The 15,313-nt window shown below is 38.1% G+C and overlaps 1 protein-coding gene across 20 annotated transcripts in view; it reads left to right on the forward strand.

Annotated features, from left to right (window-relative positions):
- The window catches only part of PHAF1 (phagosome assembly factor 1), a 47,886-nt gene extending 32,926 nt beyond the window's left edge, over positions 1 to 14,960 (forward strand). For 8 of the 20 annotated variants that reach the window (XM_038367891.2, XM_043495402.1, XM_043495400.1 and 5 more), the window contains 8 exons: positions 1,452 to 1,585; positions 2,797 to 2,880; positions 3,658 to 3,740; positions 5,040 to 5,083; positions 7,638 to 7,681; positions 9,221 to 9,279; positions 11,666 to 11,738; positions 12,263 to 14,050. In XM_038367891.2, the coding sequence (XP_038223819.1) occupies positions 1,452 to 1,585; positions 2,797 to 2,880; positions 3,658 to 3,740; positions 5,040 to 5,083; positions 7,638 to 7,681; positions 9,221 to 9,279; positions 11,666 to 11,738; positions 12,263 to 12,352 (611 nt within the window). In that variant the 3' untranslated portion in view covers positions 12,353 to 14,050. Of the gene's footprint in view, positions 1 to 1,451; positions 1,586 to 2,796; positions 2,881 to 3,657; positions 3,741 to 5,039; positions 5,084 to 7,637; positions 7,682 to 9,220; positions 9,280 to 11,665; positions 14,051 to 14,122 lie in introns of those variants that run through there. The other 12 variants (XM_043495404.1, XM_043495405.1, XM_038367893.2 and 9 more) reach the window with 8 other exon arrangements.
- The last annotated feature ends 353 nt before the right edge of the window (positions 14,961 to 15,313 follow it).

Here is a 15,313-nt window from a genome sequence, read left to right on the forward strand (position 1 = left end):
AGAGCTGTTTGATAAGAAAAACTGAATTCTCCATTAATTGAAAAACTACTTCTGGAAATCATAAATAAAAATACTAATTATGCTCTCAGCATTACATTTAAAATTTTTCTCTTAGAGGCAAGCCATGTTTATCCCTGACTTACATCGCTGCCCAACCACTAGCTAGACATAGCGGGTATATCAAAATGGGCAAAAAGTGTGTGTGTGTGTGTGTGAGAGAGAGAGAGAGAGAGAGAGAGAAAATCATGTTAACACATTTGAAAAGCCCTGTTAGGTTGCATCCTCATACTTTGGAAGCCATGTTAGCTGGCCATGTTGTACCATAGGCTCCCCATGAGGCCTGTGAAGACATAGTCAAATAGGCAAATACTACTTTTATGGCCTCTGTGCTGTGGTTCAGCACCTTTTCACACCATGATTGCCTTAGTTAGGTGATTTTTGGCAGTGAAAGGCTAGAACTGTAGAGAACTTCTGGTCATGGGATTCATGTTGGAGCCATTGGCAACATAGTACAATTAATCTTGCCTTGTGAATTGCCCATTTATACCTATCCAGTAACCAGCTCAGCTAAAACTTTAATTCTGATATATTGCACTTCAGTGCCATCTAATATATAAAGAAATTAATTTCCTGATTTGTTAATCTGATTTTTGTTTGGGAGAGGTTGTTTATTTGTTTTGGATTAAAGCTACTTTGGTTGAAAAATACCTTGAGTTGTAATGCCTATGCAGCAAGGTAGAGCAATGGGACATTATATATACAGTGACTCGTTTCATAATTTCAAACAGTGTTTCAACCATGCATCTATGTAGCTGTGATTCAGTGCACTTATTTAAATAAGCATTGTGTGTATATATGAATTTACTTACCGTGTAACTAATAAAAGCTAGAAACTCTCCGGTGAGAATGTAATATATATTTCTTTGACCTAAAACAGTACTGACAAAGAATTCTGTTGCACGGGCCTTATTTTTTGTCTGGTCTGATTACACACTATTTTAAAATCTTTAAAACCATACAACTTCCACAATGCTTCCATTACTGCAGTTAAACCTCTTACAGACATAGCTAACTGCTCTCACTTATACTTGATACCAATTGATCAAATTTGAGACCGACAGTGCAAATAAGTAAACTGCATTTTGTAAAATGAAAAGAGATAGGGGAAGAGTTGTTCTTAATCCACTGCTCAGGGAATCGTATTCAATTAATTTAGCCATTAAGGTATGGGTCTATGACAGTTAACCACATTACCTAGATGAGACCTTTTTGTGTGTAAACTGCCATCAGAGTTAAGAACTGAATTCAGTACAGCAAAATTGTCTCAAAGGAACTTCTTTGCATTCCATCCCCTTAACTAACTAGGTGCTGGGATTTGTGATTATTCATTCTTTGTGTAGTGTTGTGATCGAGGAGTTATGAACATTAGGCTGTTGTTCCCCATTCTTCAGGCTGTGGCCCAGGTGTATTAGCTGATGCCAAGATGCGGGTATTTGAGCGCTGTGTGTACTTTGGTGATTCATGCCAAGATGTTCTGAGCACTTTGGGGTCTCCGCACAAAGTCTTTTACAAGTCAGAAGACAAGGTAGGAAAAGGCACTCCTAAGTCTAGGGCCATGTCTATATTCAGAGTTGCTGCAGTTTAAAGGTGGTGTGGGGGTTTTTAACTGATTTTAAACAGGTGCAAAACACAGGCTGGACATTCTCTTAATCTGATTTAAACCTGGTTTATATGGGTTTAGTTTAATTTAGAAAGGAATCAGTAATTGATGTATACATCTAATTTAAATCAAACTACAGGTGCCTACACTGTCTTGCACTGAATTAACTTAATCTGCTTCTAAACCAATGTAACTGGTTCAACTTTGAATATGGACAAGTCCTAACAACTGTACACTGGTTTCTGGGTTATTTTTTTCTTTTTAATTAAAATTAAAGGTACCTTTTAGGTAAAATTTGTTTGTTCTTTATGTTTATAATATGAAAACACACACACTCATTATTTATGTATATAATACACATACACACACACACGCCTCATGTCAGATCAAACTATTGCCAGCAGCTGGTCATCCTGCAGTAAGCATGAGGCTTTACATTTTTAAACTAATTATCATTTATATTTATTTAAAGCTACTTCCACAGCAGTTTTCACTATTAAACTCTTGTGAATTCCTCCTGCCTCCTCCTTTATGTCACTGAAAGGTGTAGATAAAGGCATATGAACCTTTTTCTGTATTAGGCAATAGAAGAAGTTTTTCACAGATACCTGGAGGACTTGGATATCTATTCTTCTCACTTTGCTGCCAGGAGGAGGCATTTTCAGTGGTCTTTGCCCATCTCTCGCTTCTGGGTGCAGGGATATATGGTGTGTTAACACGATAAGAACAGAGTATTTAAAGATGGATTCCTTTAATTTAGAGTAATCTTTTTATTTGCTATTTATATAATGCCACTAGTATAATCTTATTTCTGTGCTAGGCAATCCCAGCTCCTCCTGTTGAAGACATTTGGAGCTGACTACTACATAAATATTTTGATAAAATTCCCTTATCTCCTAATTGAAATGGAACCCCTTGGTAGTCTGGGTTGTACATAGCCCAGATTGTATAGACTCCTCACAGTATTAAAATATAAGATACTTTTTCACAAAGATAATTTAGAATTTGAATCTGAGGGAAAATGTATGGACGCTAGTGTGAAACCAGACCTTGGAAAATTGTTTTTAAAGTAAATGTATTGATAATACTTTAGCTATGGTAAGCACTGATAAATCTATATGTGGGTTTCTTTGCAGATGAAAATTCATTCACCCTCCCCCCATAAGCAGGTTCCATCAAAGTGCAATGACTACTTTTTTAATTACTTCACACTTGGAGTGGTAAGTTGAAGACTTCCATAAATAAGCCATTTTTAATTTGAATCAGCCATCCAATGTACCCTTTAGAGAATGACTAAGTATCTCACGTTGGTGTTTCATACAAGTACTAACATTGTGCAGAACTCTCAGTGGCTGCCTCAAGAATCTTTGAATATGAAAAATGGGATTGCAAATTCTCAAATTAAGTCAGACTTGAACAATCATATTTTACCATTTTCCCCACAATCCATGGAGTGGTTCTTGAGTGTTTGTCTGGCATCCCCCCCCAGCACTCTTATCACAGCACTCTTATCACACCCCTAATGTGTAGGAACGGAGGCCCTTGTTTCCGAAATCTAGCCTTTTCTATCCCACCAGATACTATTTCGCCATTCACATGCCTGACTTTTATTTTTTTGTATTTCTGTGGCGTTTGTAACATGTTCATCTTCATTTTAGCACCTCAAGTAATTTGTGTCATAAGCATGTTGGCTTTCCATCTTGCATCAATGTAAAGTGAACTACCTAATAGGCAGATAAAATAGACTTGCTCAGCGAAACTGCTAACATTAGCAATTTCACCATCAAACTAGCCTTATAGTTGCATATGTACTTGCTGGAAGAAATACAGATTTGAATTTATACATAAAATGCCCCTCTTATATTGTAAAGGCTTTTTTTGTTTTGTTTGTTTTTACTTTTAATATATAATTAGACTCTCCTTACTGCATATTGAGGAAAAACTACATTCCCTCACCAAACTGTTTTGCTCATGTCTATCTCCTTTGTTTTCAACAGGATATTCTTTTTGATGCAAATACTCACAAGGTGAAGAAATTTGTCCTGCATACAAATTATCCTGGTCATTACAACTTTAACATGTGAGTACAGAGAGGTAGTCTAGGAAAATGCAAACTCTGTGACTAGTAAATCCTGTGTCAACCTTCTATAGTTCCTGTAGTTTCTGTTGAGCAGCTTTGATTCATCTAGTGGGAACTCGGAAGGATTTCAGGCCACCATTGTTAGGACACTTCTTAGCTCTTGTTTTTAACGCTTGTGCATTAATAAGTATACATTAGAAAGAGACTTATGAGGGGACAGAAAGCACTACTTCAAAGTCACATGCCACGTAATGTTTAATAATAAAACATCACAGCATAGATAAGAAGTACATACATTTTTAGAGAGGATAGTCATGAGCATTAGCAAACTTTTAAACTTAATTCCAAATAGTTTAGTTATTAGTTCACTCATTATAAGCAGTGCTTGTACAAGGTGGACTTAGTATATTTGCAAGTAGAAACAAAACAGCATTTGGGAAGTTTTAGCTGTTAAAACTATAAAAGTGAATACACTGGAGTGTGGTGGATGTTGCAATAGTCTGTAGAGAGCCTGTAGATATTTCAGTGGCTGTTCACAAGAAGACAGAGAACAGTGAGGTCACATAATCTAACCAATAACATGGTATTCTCCCATAAATTTCCCCAGTATTTTTCCCCTTCGTTGAAGAGCTGGTGATGCCTACTGGCAAATGTTGTTTAGAAACGGGTATGTTTTATTTGTAATTTTTTTCTAGCATTTTTCATTCCCTCTCTCTGTATGACAAAAGAGAATGATTTGCAAAGACTGTTTCTTAAAACTTCCCACTGTTTATTCCCCAACTGATGATATAAGCCTCCGACATCATATTTTCCACATCAGTCTATGATTTCATAGTCTTTGTCTACCCTAGGAAGGGTTTCTGGCATAGCAATACAAGCAAACCCTCTTGGGGACACGCAGTTTATATCAACAGTTATTTTGCCAATATAGCTTGTACCAGCTCGCTGAATGAAATAAGCTGGAGTAGCAAAAGGATTTTTTTGCAATTATAACTGTGGCTAGGGCTTTTGCTGATATAGCTATTTCAGTTAGTGGTGTGGGGTTTTTCCCCCACGCTTCTAATCTCTAGCTATCTTGACTACAGTCGTGTTCATGCCCGCAGCATCCACATGGGAGTGTTACAGTGCAGCACTGTGGCGTGCACTGCTATTTGCACACCGTGTCTGAACTGTGGGGCAGTGTGGATGTGCCCTTAGTCACAGTGAACTGCTCACTAAAGCATTTCTAGGTCCATTTGTGCTACCTAGTTTCTATTGATTCCTGTGTTTTGTAACAGCTTTACAATTTCAATGTTCTAGATACCATCGTTGTGAATTCAAGATTCCACTAGCCGTTAAGCGAGGTCAGTAATCCATCCTCCTGCTCCAGGGGTTTGTAAAAGAAAATACAAAAGGGAAAAGAGTGGACCAATTTTCACTTCAAATATAGTCTCAAACAACAGAAGATAATAGAAGTGCTGACGATAGTAGGAAAGAGAGATCTTTTGAACAGTTTTCTAGTATGTGTAGTAAGGAAAATATTTAAAGATTTTAGTTCACTGGCCACTCCAGCTTCATTCTTAGGCTAACTTTCCTTACCCTGAGCAGGCCTACAGGTGTGTGGCTATAACATAGCATTGCTAGTTTCCTGGAGGAGTGCTGCTGCATCCGTTGTTAACATGAATTATGCTGTTCGTTAAGGCCCAAAAGTTGTAGGGCAAAGTGAATCTGATCTGATCCTTCCAATCTACCTTTGTTGAACTTTTAAACTGTTATCTTGATAGTCACTTATAAAACTCTTTTCCCTTCACCACTCACAAGGTCTGTTTATTATATTTAATGTAATTTGAGTTATTCATAAGAATAACTATGACCCTACAGTATGTGGTATATGCCTCTACTTAACTATCATCTGGGAATCTCCAGGCTCAGGAAAGAGTTTAGGACTTTGTCTCCTAAGTCTCTTATTGCACACAGGCCCTGATTCAGCAACGTACTCAAAAATGTGCCTAACCTTTAAGCATGTGATTAATCTCTTTAAAGTGCGGGGATACTCACTTGCTTAAAGAATCATAAATTTTAAGGCCAAAAGGGTCCTTTATGTCTAGTTTAACCTCCTGCATAACATAGCTACGCATGTGTGTAAGTACCTTGTTGAACTGGGGCTTTAATACCCTAGACAAGATATAGGATGCTGGCTAACCTGCTGCCAGAGATCCCTTTGTCATTGTAACCACTGACAACATTGATTGTCTCCCTTGAAAGCATTCATCTGCATAAAGCACAGTGCTTTGATGGAAGTCACATCTGCGAGAATCTGAGTTGGGATGAAAATAAGGGAAAGGAAAGGGGATGGGGTGTACACTTGTGTGTGTTTAAATGAAAATCAAATTTATGATGTACCTGAGAATACCAGCACTTACTTCCCTTCACTTCCTATTTAAATATGTTTTCCTCAGGCTCTTCTGCAGTTTTTCACACTCCCATTTTGAGTACTTATATTCAGTCTAAGTTGTTTTGTGCCTCTATTATGGATATATTTGATTTATTTTATTCACCCTTTTCTTTCCCCAACATGCACCCACCAGACTGAAACTTAACAACACTGATAGTATGAAGTCCATTGAAGAGTCTGTATACCCTTCCATGGGCTGGCAATGTGCAGTGCAATTCTATTGCTGACAGTTCATTGGTGTACAGTGGGCATATTACTTAAACACTGAACCCCGCTGTATTAGAAACCACTTGCTTGGTGGTGAGTGACAATATAAATGAGCCTTCGGTCGGATTAAAGAACACTTTATGGTTGACCCCAGAGAAGATGTTTTCCATTTTAAAAAGTCCAGAGATGGAAGGAAATACATTCATAGGCTGGAAAAATGGCCAGCAAGCAATTTAGAGTGCCTCGTTTGTTGGAACTGCAAACCATATGTGATGCTGTTCCTCCATTCTGTCTTTTTTCATTCTTGTGAGAAACAAGAAATTCAGAATTTCAAGATTCTTGCTTTCTCTGCTCTTCAGAGAGCAAAATTCTTGTACACTTCAGTTCTGCCAGCTCATATAAATGGAACCAGTCTGGAAAGCAGAGGTTGGCACAACTTGTGCTCATATATATATTCATAATGGTTTTGGGGTGGGGTGGGGAGGAGTGTTCCATCAAGGTGTGCCTTGCGGTTTTTATCTTGTAAGGAGTACTTAAACCATTTTGCTTTGGGAGTGATTGGGTCAAATCTGAGGGTTTGTTGGCTTCTCAAATGCATACGGTGCCTAGTCTTTGCAAAAAGAAAAGGAGGACTTGTGGCACCTTAAAGACTAACAAATTTATTTGAGCATAAGCTTTCATGAGCTACAGATCCAATGAAGTGAGCTGTAGCTCACGAAAGCTTATGCTCAAATAAATTTGTTAGACTCTAAGGTGCCATAAGTCCTCCTCTTCTTTTTGCGGATACAGACTAACACAGCTGCTACTCTGAAACCAGTCTTTGCAAAGTAGCTCATCCACAAGAGTTGATTTGTAACTACGGTATGCGTATTACCGGACACTATACAGTTTTGACAAGTCAATTCAGTGCACAGAGAAATAAATAATCTCTTGTTTCTTTCACGCCTATATTTTCTTTTTTTCTCTTAGAAGCCATTTAAGCTTTAAAGCTTACTTTTTAAAATAGTGAATGGGCAAATCTGTGTCTCCAGAGTTATTGCTTAATCTAGTGGATTTATGTTTAATCAGTGGGATTTTTTTGTTTTGTGTTGTTTTGACCGCTTTGGTTACTGGTAAATTTTACTGCTCCAGTGTTATGTTTTCATGTTCCCTGATCTCTGAAATCATTTTTCAAACTCTCATATTGGATACATTTCAAAGAAAGTACCAGTTCAAATTTAATTTCCAGAAGAGCCTTTTCTGTTTACCTTCCACAGATAGTGCGGATTCACAGACTGAAACATGCACAACGTACAGCAAGGTGAGTCTTCATAAAACCAACCAGAACAGTTGCCAATATAAATTCCTTGGCTGCTGAGTGTGCAGAACTCTGACCATGTGTCACAGAAATAACAGCAATATAGAAAGATGGTTTTTAAAATAAGGGAGTTCAAACTACTCTCCTCCCACCAAAATTTAATTTTAATTTTTTTATGGATTTGGATTTCTTCAGTGAAATTGTTGTAGTTCAAACTTTTTACTCTTAACACGGTCAGAAATATAGTGCAGTCAAACCTTGGGCTTTGTCTACCAGTAAATTATGTTACATTTCCCATTTTAAGGCAGCTAAGAGTTAGAAAGATTAGAGATACCTTTGAAATGTAATATTAATGGTGAAAATCAGGAGTTTAGCTAGAAATAATTTTACATGGATGGATTTGACAGTAACTGTTACAGATTAATTAAATATCTATAGAGTAGTGACAAGATAATTCTGCATTCTTAGGAATTTCATTTACCCAGGTACTTTTTTCAGAGTACACCTGTGAATTTTTTTTTGGCACTTGCTTTGGGGGTTGTCTGCACTTCGTAAAGAACTTGACGACAGTGGTTTCTGTTGCATAATGAATGACCCATCATTCAAACCTTCTGAAAACAGTGTAAAAAAAAAAATCCACCGGATGACAGTAAATCAGGTTTTTTGGTTAAATACATCGTGTATTTTACCAAGCAAGGCAAGAAAAACACTAAGTAGAAAAGCTTCCACTACACATACAGAGATGCCTTTGACATTCAGGTGGGCAGAAACACCACACACTTCTACCCTGCAGCACTTTTTAGTTCCTGCCAGCCTAGGGAATGAGACTGGGCTCGTGAGATGAATCCAGGTGTTATGGTAATTGGAATATCTAAATGCTGGTGCAGAGTATTGACTGCTTTACTGAAGGCAGGAGGCCTGTATCCTTCTTTGCTTTCTGATTGAATTGTTTGATATACTTCAGTCTTTTACTGCATTGTTACACCCCTTCAGTATAAAGCTAGCTTCATAAGCTGTCATGCCACAGAAGTGGATAGTACTGGGAATTCTCAGTCAAATAAACACTGTGCCTTTCTTGCATGGTGAACCAACCAAAGGCTTTTGTAACTGAGAAAAGGCAGTGATGCTAACTTGATCTCAGCAAAGATCTCTGATCTCTAAGAGAGTGCCTTCCTGTGGGAAACTTCTTCTTTGAAATATTTCCTTAAAATGATGGACACTGTTTTGTGTTTCTCTATCAAACCCACAGGGTTTATAATAGTATTTCATTCTTTTTTTTTTCCCAATTAAAGTCCACTTTCCATCTAAAATGGAAACTAGTTTTAAACTCGGAGCAGTCTCCTAGCTGTAGGTTCTGCTAAGTAAAGCTATCTCCAGTCACAAAACACTCTCTAAACATAACTTTCCTGCTTCATGGCACTCTGTGCTGCCTTGTGGTTTGCACCAACACTACAACCAAAATGTGCATGAACCTCCCCCTTTGTATAAAGAAAAGCTTTCGTGTCACTCTCTTATTCTAACATCCTTTTAATGTAATTACAGTGGGATAGTATTCAGGATCTTCTGGGACATCCTGTGGAAAAGCCAGTGGTACTTCATAGGTAAAGATGCTGTCTGTCTTGTTATCCTGTATCGTTGGCAGGAAGTGAGCTGATGACAGATGATTACCACAAGGATAGGTCTGGTAGTAATTATCATCAGGATTTACGTCTGCTGCTGAAGCATCAGTTCTGCTGCCACTAGCTAGGAAAGCTCACTACCATTTGGGGAAATCAAGAATCTGTAATATGTAACAATGGAATTCCAGCAATTCTTTTAAATGCCAAAATCCATCCTCTGTTGCATAGTGGAGAGTATATATAGAACATAGTGGGTGTGTGTGTGTTAATAAATAACACAAATTATTTTTGTATTGTGGGTGTGCCCAAAAAACTTTAATCAAGAGCAGCGGCCTATTCTGCAGGGCAGTGTATAAACATATGGCATGACACAGTCTCTGCTCCCAAGCGCTTGCAATCTAGCATGCACACACGCACATGTTCGATTTGTAAATGTACATAAATCTACACAGCAGTGTCAGTTTAAGTAGTTTTCATCCAGTTCTGGAATATAAGTAATTTTGCACAATTTTGAGTCTGAAAGTGCATAGAAGTATTCATTTGACAGTATCTTTTTGTAATCCACCATATTCACTAATATAAGCATTTCAGTGGTAGGCAGAATAATTTAGACTTCATTTATTTATTGAAAAATTTGGGGTTGTCTTTTTAAATTAAGGAACCTACTGTCTTTGTGGATGCTTTCCCCTATTACATTTAATTAATTTGGATACAATCCTATCTTTCCAGTGTAAAATGAGTAGTTGAGAGATTGGATGACCCAGAGAATTAGTGGTGACATATGGACCCTTTCATCGTAGGTCACTGGTTCAAATCAATATAAGATGCATTACCATCTGATGATGATGATGTGATGGCCTATGTGAAGCAATTCCAGTGGGCAGGTATCCACAATGCAAATTATCCACATACTTAGTACCCTTGTTAGCACTTGATCTCAAAGGATTGAATGGGCCTGGAGTCAAAACTTCCTTCCTCACTCTTTCTGGAGGTAGCTCCTCCATGCAGGGTTGAAGAACATGGGTGGAGAAGTATGTGAAATTTGCACTACTTCTACTTGTATTATGCCAGTTCTGTGGATAAAACATGGGCCACAAGTTTGCATGGCTGTCATTTCTAGAAGCTTTCACCAGCACTGAAATCACTTACAAAATGTGAGTAATTTTGTCAAGTACAAGAGTGAGAGCAGTGTGAGGCTAAAAGTCATGGCCATGAAAAATCTTCCATAAATTTCAGAAATGCTTAACCGTGGCCCTATTTTCACCAGGCTTATGCTAGTTACTATTGAGTTTGTTTTTAAATGATTGTGGGCCTGATTCCTCACTGCATTACTCCAGTTTGCTCCTGTAAAATCACTAGAGCAGCATCAAGATAGAACTATGGTAATGCACTGTTGAATCAAGCTCTTTCATTTTTAATGTGGGTTGTTCAGAATAGTTCAACTAAACTTGCTTTATAAGGCACATTTGCTATGTCACATTCAGTTAAAGAAATTCTCCAATTGTAGAAGAAGCCAGAACTTTAAGAATAGAATATATCTGGAAGAAGACTATACCCAGAAATCAGTCCTAACTACGCTGAAACTACAGTATAAACAAGTCTTTAAAATTTATATTTTTCCAGGTGTTTTAAGGATCTGACCTAAAGTTCATTGCAGTCAGTGGGAGTCTTTCCTTTGACTTCACAGGGGCTTTGGATTGGGCCCATATTCACTGGCTGCTGCAATTCTCTTAAAAACAAAACAGCGTTTAGTTCTTGTATAACTTAAATGTTTATGAAGCGTATGTGAAAGTCAAGAAATGCATTAATTTTTTAAAGGTAACTAAATTTGATTAGGCATGTCACTTCAAACATAAATAACTACTTTGCTAGAGATTCAATATGTTAAAATCACTAGATTAACATACATGGTGCAGAAGATACCTTTAAAAATAGGCTTCCTAGTAATTTTCACTTGAAAAAGGAGTGGGGGAGAGATGCACACGTATGCATGCACAGAAAGGTCTCGTTTAAAAAGTCCTCGTTTTTTTGAGCTCCTTCTTCTGTGTTACTTGGTTTATATTCAGTTTTTCCTCTCCAGCCTTGGTTGAATAAGAGCGGTCACCTGCAGTCACTAATAATTGCTTATTTTGTTCCACTAGGTCCTCCTAAGTCCCCCCATATTTCAGCACCACTCTGAGGAGTGACCCATTTGAAATCCAAAAGCAGCATAGCATCATAGTACAGATGAATGTAATCCCTCCCAATTTAAATAATCTTGGCATAAGAGAAATGTGAGAAACTTGCCACATAATCATGGGTGGCTGCTACTTCACATGAAGAAATTTCAACCTCTTATGCACCCTTTTTTTTTTTTTTCTTTTTTAAGGTCATCCTCTCCAAACAATACTAACCCATTTGGATCAACGTTTTGTTTTGGACTGCAGCGAATGATCTTTGAGGTTAGGAAAAAAAACTTTCAAATTCATTTGGGTGGGAGAAGATGGTGTGGTGTTTGCTTCTGGATTTTAATGCAGCTTTTTGTCTTTCCTATATACCTACGAGAGCCAGCATTCAAGAGCATCTGTAATATCAGGGAACATGGCACAAGTGAGACATTTGCCAACCCTCTCCCCAGGTTTAATCCATCTCTTGTGTTTAAGGCTGGTGCATCTGTCTTGTCATCCATGACTCATACTATTGGGAGACATGCTTAGTTCTCACAAAATACTTTTGGGCGGTGGTGAGTGCCCGTGTTAAAAACAAGTGTGACTCTAAATGAAGCCTGGAAATTTAATAGTAATTTTTCAGAATTGGCAAAGATCTTTAAGTGTTTTAATTCCACCTATCAGTTGCTTAATTTTTTTTATCTCTCTACATTCAAGCATATAAATACTGTAACTGTGTCACTTGCAACTTTCTGAGTTCCTTTTAGCATATGGGAATTTTTTTTTAATTTCTCTTTTTTTCTGCCATCCTTTTGCAGGTGATGCAGAATAATCACATCGCATCTGTTACTTTGTATGGCCCAGCAAGGCCCAGCAGCCAGCTGAGAACGTCGGACCTTCCTCAATGAAGCATCACCTTCAAAATCAGCTAATCTAAATGCTACAAAACTAGTACAGCGTGCCTTGATTTACTGCCACTTATATGGAAAGCATGGTATGATTTTTTTTTCAAAATAAAATTCCTCCCGTCCATGCGTGGTGCGGAGGGGAAATTCTCTCAACCCTTCATCATAAGGCATGGAACTAGTGATGGAGGAAAGCAGCTAGATGCCTGTGTTGTCATTTTACTCCTCTCGGTTGGCCGTCTCCTACGCAGCACAGACCTGAAGAGACTGTCTATCCTTCCTGAGCTGGCAGAAGGAGCATTAATGACTGCAAGAGTTAGAAGCACAAACTTTCTGAGCCTTGGAGCATCTGGAAACAGGTATTGATATTAGTCTGTGTTTGTGTTACTGTATTGATGTGGTGATCCTATTTTACGAAACCGTGTGTGTGTGTGTGTGTGTGTGTCTGTCTGTGTGTCTGTACACACACACACACACAAATATAAACACGTCGATATTTCTGTGGCTGAGAACACGGTACCAAGTGTGACAAGGGTGTATATATGTCCAGGATTTCAGGCACCACATCTTTGTGTAACTTTGGAACAAGCAAGTAGCATGTGCATAATACTTGGTTGTGTAACATTTGCACTACATACACTTTAATTACTTGATACACGTTATCTTCACTGAGGAGCATCTGTGTACGGGGTGTGATGGTTATTTAATGTCCGCTGTGCAGTAAGCTTATTTATGTGGTGGATTGATGAAAAGTCCACCTTCCTGCACTAATATTTACTTGACATGCTGAAGCAATTGTTTTTCTGCCATGCCTGGTTTACTAACTTTTTTTTCATATGCCGTTTCCCAAAAAAACAAAAATCTGGAAGAGATTATTCCTATGACTGAAAGAGGGTTTTTTTATACCATTTTTCTTCATACTTAAAAATTTAAAAAAACTACATCCTGTAAAAGAAAATGCAGTTGTCTCATCTACAGATGTACTGGAATATGTTTGTTCCAAACCCCTAGCTCCTCCCTATTTCCTGTAGAAAAGGAGAAAGGAAAGAGAATTTGTAGTGAGTATGTAGATTATTGAAAGAAAAATTCCCCAACTCCTCCAGCATCAAGAAACCTCTTCCCATGTCTTCTGAACTATAACTTTTATTTAATGCCAAAGTTTTAGCCAAAGACATCCTCAATCTAGTTTCACCATCTCTGTATATATAATCTAACTGCACACCCCACCCCCAGGAAACAGGATATAGGCTTTTCTCTAGTCAGGAAATGCTGCTCACTGCATTTTATCTCAAGTGGATGCTTTGGGTTTGTAGTTGTCTTACAGTCTTATTGGGGAAAATAGTGTGTGTTCTTTGAAATATTAACCCTTTTTAAAAATGGAAAGAGAAATGCATAATTTTGTCCCATTTTTAATATTTTGGTGTAGCAAGTTGTGATACATAGGCAACGATTTTGTGAGTTTTACGATGTGTGTACAGATTTTGTAAATATGACATTTTTGTAATTAACGCCATGTACAGTGTAATCCTGTATAGTTTATCAGTGAATGGGAGATAGGAAATAGAATGTTAACTAGTGTTTTGGATCCTGGACCAGTAGCAGGGATAAATGTGGTTTGGTGTGTGTGTGAGTGTGAGAGTTTGTGCATATGATATTCTTTGCCATTTAGTCTTCCTGTATACTGTGACATTCTGGAGTGTTTTACTAAAACAAAAAAGCCCTGTTGAGAATCTATCTAAAGAAAAAGTTATTGTTTACCTTCGTTATTCTTAGGTGTTACTCCTGTTGAATTCCTGTTCAATCTGTGCTGTTTCCTGTGATCATTGCTTGCTGAGAAAATTCTACACCTCAATCTATTTCTTTGTTTCCTCTCTCATTTTCATTTTGGTTTACATAGACCTTCTGTAAATTAAACAGAATACATAATGAGCATGTACACTGAAAGACAAATAAAATGTGACTCTCAGTTACTGTTTTGTGTTGCATACAGTTGCTGGGTGTTTTTGTAAAAAAGTGGTGAATGCTTTTGCTTTATTTCATATCATTTACTTATTATATGCAGATTAATTTTACCGTGGAGTTGGAAATAGACTCCAGGGTTCTGCTCCAATCTCTAGCACTGGCTTGTGTAAACTTGGACAAGTCACTTAAACTATCTGCGCTTTAGTTTACCCTTATGAAAATGCATTTATTTCAGAATTTAGCTACCTCACAGAGTTTTGAAACGTAAGTATTTATAGAGCACTTCAAGATATTAGAATAAAAGGTGTGGTATAAATTCATGTTTGTTCCTAAATATAAAGCTAAAATATGATGGCTAATTATTAGTTAATTTTCTTAAATCTCTTTTGAAAATTGACCTTCATGAGACTCCAGATTAGGAGTTCTCTCCTGGGGGTGGGGATTAGCAGAATTTTCACCATTTTATAGAGATATATAGACTTTTGCTCTTCCATGGCTCATCCTTCTAAAAGGGACGGAGGCATCATTCTGCCAGCCTGACATGTCTCAGGAGATATGCTGCCTGCCAGGTGCCCACGTCCCAGATGTTACAGAAAGTTTGCCGAGGCTCATCTGTTGCTCTAGCCACTGCCCCATGCTGCTCATCCACATGAGCTCAGTGGTTTGAGCATTGGCCTGCTAAACCCAGGGTTGTGAGTTCAATCCTTGAGGGGGCCATTTAGAGATCTGGGGCAAATATTGGGGATTGGTCCTGCTTTGAGCAGGGGGTTGGACTAGATGACCTATTGAGGTTCCTTCCAACCCTGGTATTCTATGATCTATGAGCAGATATTGCCTAGTTTGACCACAAGCAGATCCGCAGTGACTATGGTGTCCTGGGAACAAGGGGGAGGGGAGGACACAGGCTGTGTTCTGATCCATCCTCCTGGTTGAGTGTAAGGCTCATGCAGGGACACACACATCCTGGATATGAACGCATGGCTGCACAGATGGTGTCAACCG

The sequence above is a fragment of the Dermochelys coriacea genome, chromosome 12 (assembly GCF_009764565.3).
Source record: "Dermochelys coriacea isolate rDerCor1 chromosome 12, rDerCor1.pri.v4, whole genome shotgun sequence".
Taxonomy (NCBI): Eukaryota; Metazoa; Chordata; order Testudines; family Dermochelyidae; genus Dermochelys; species Dermochelys coriacea.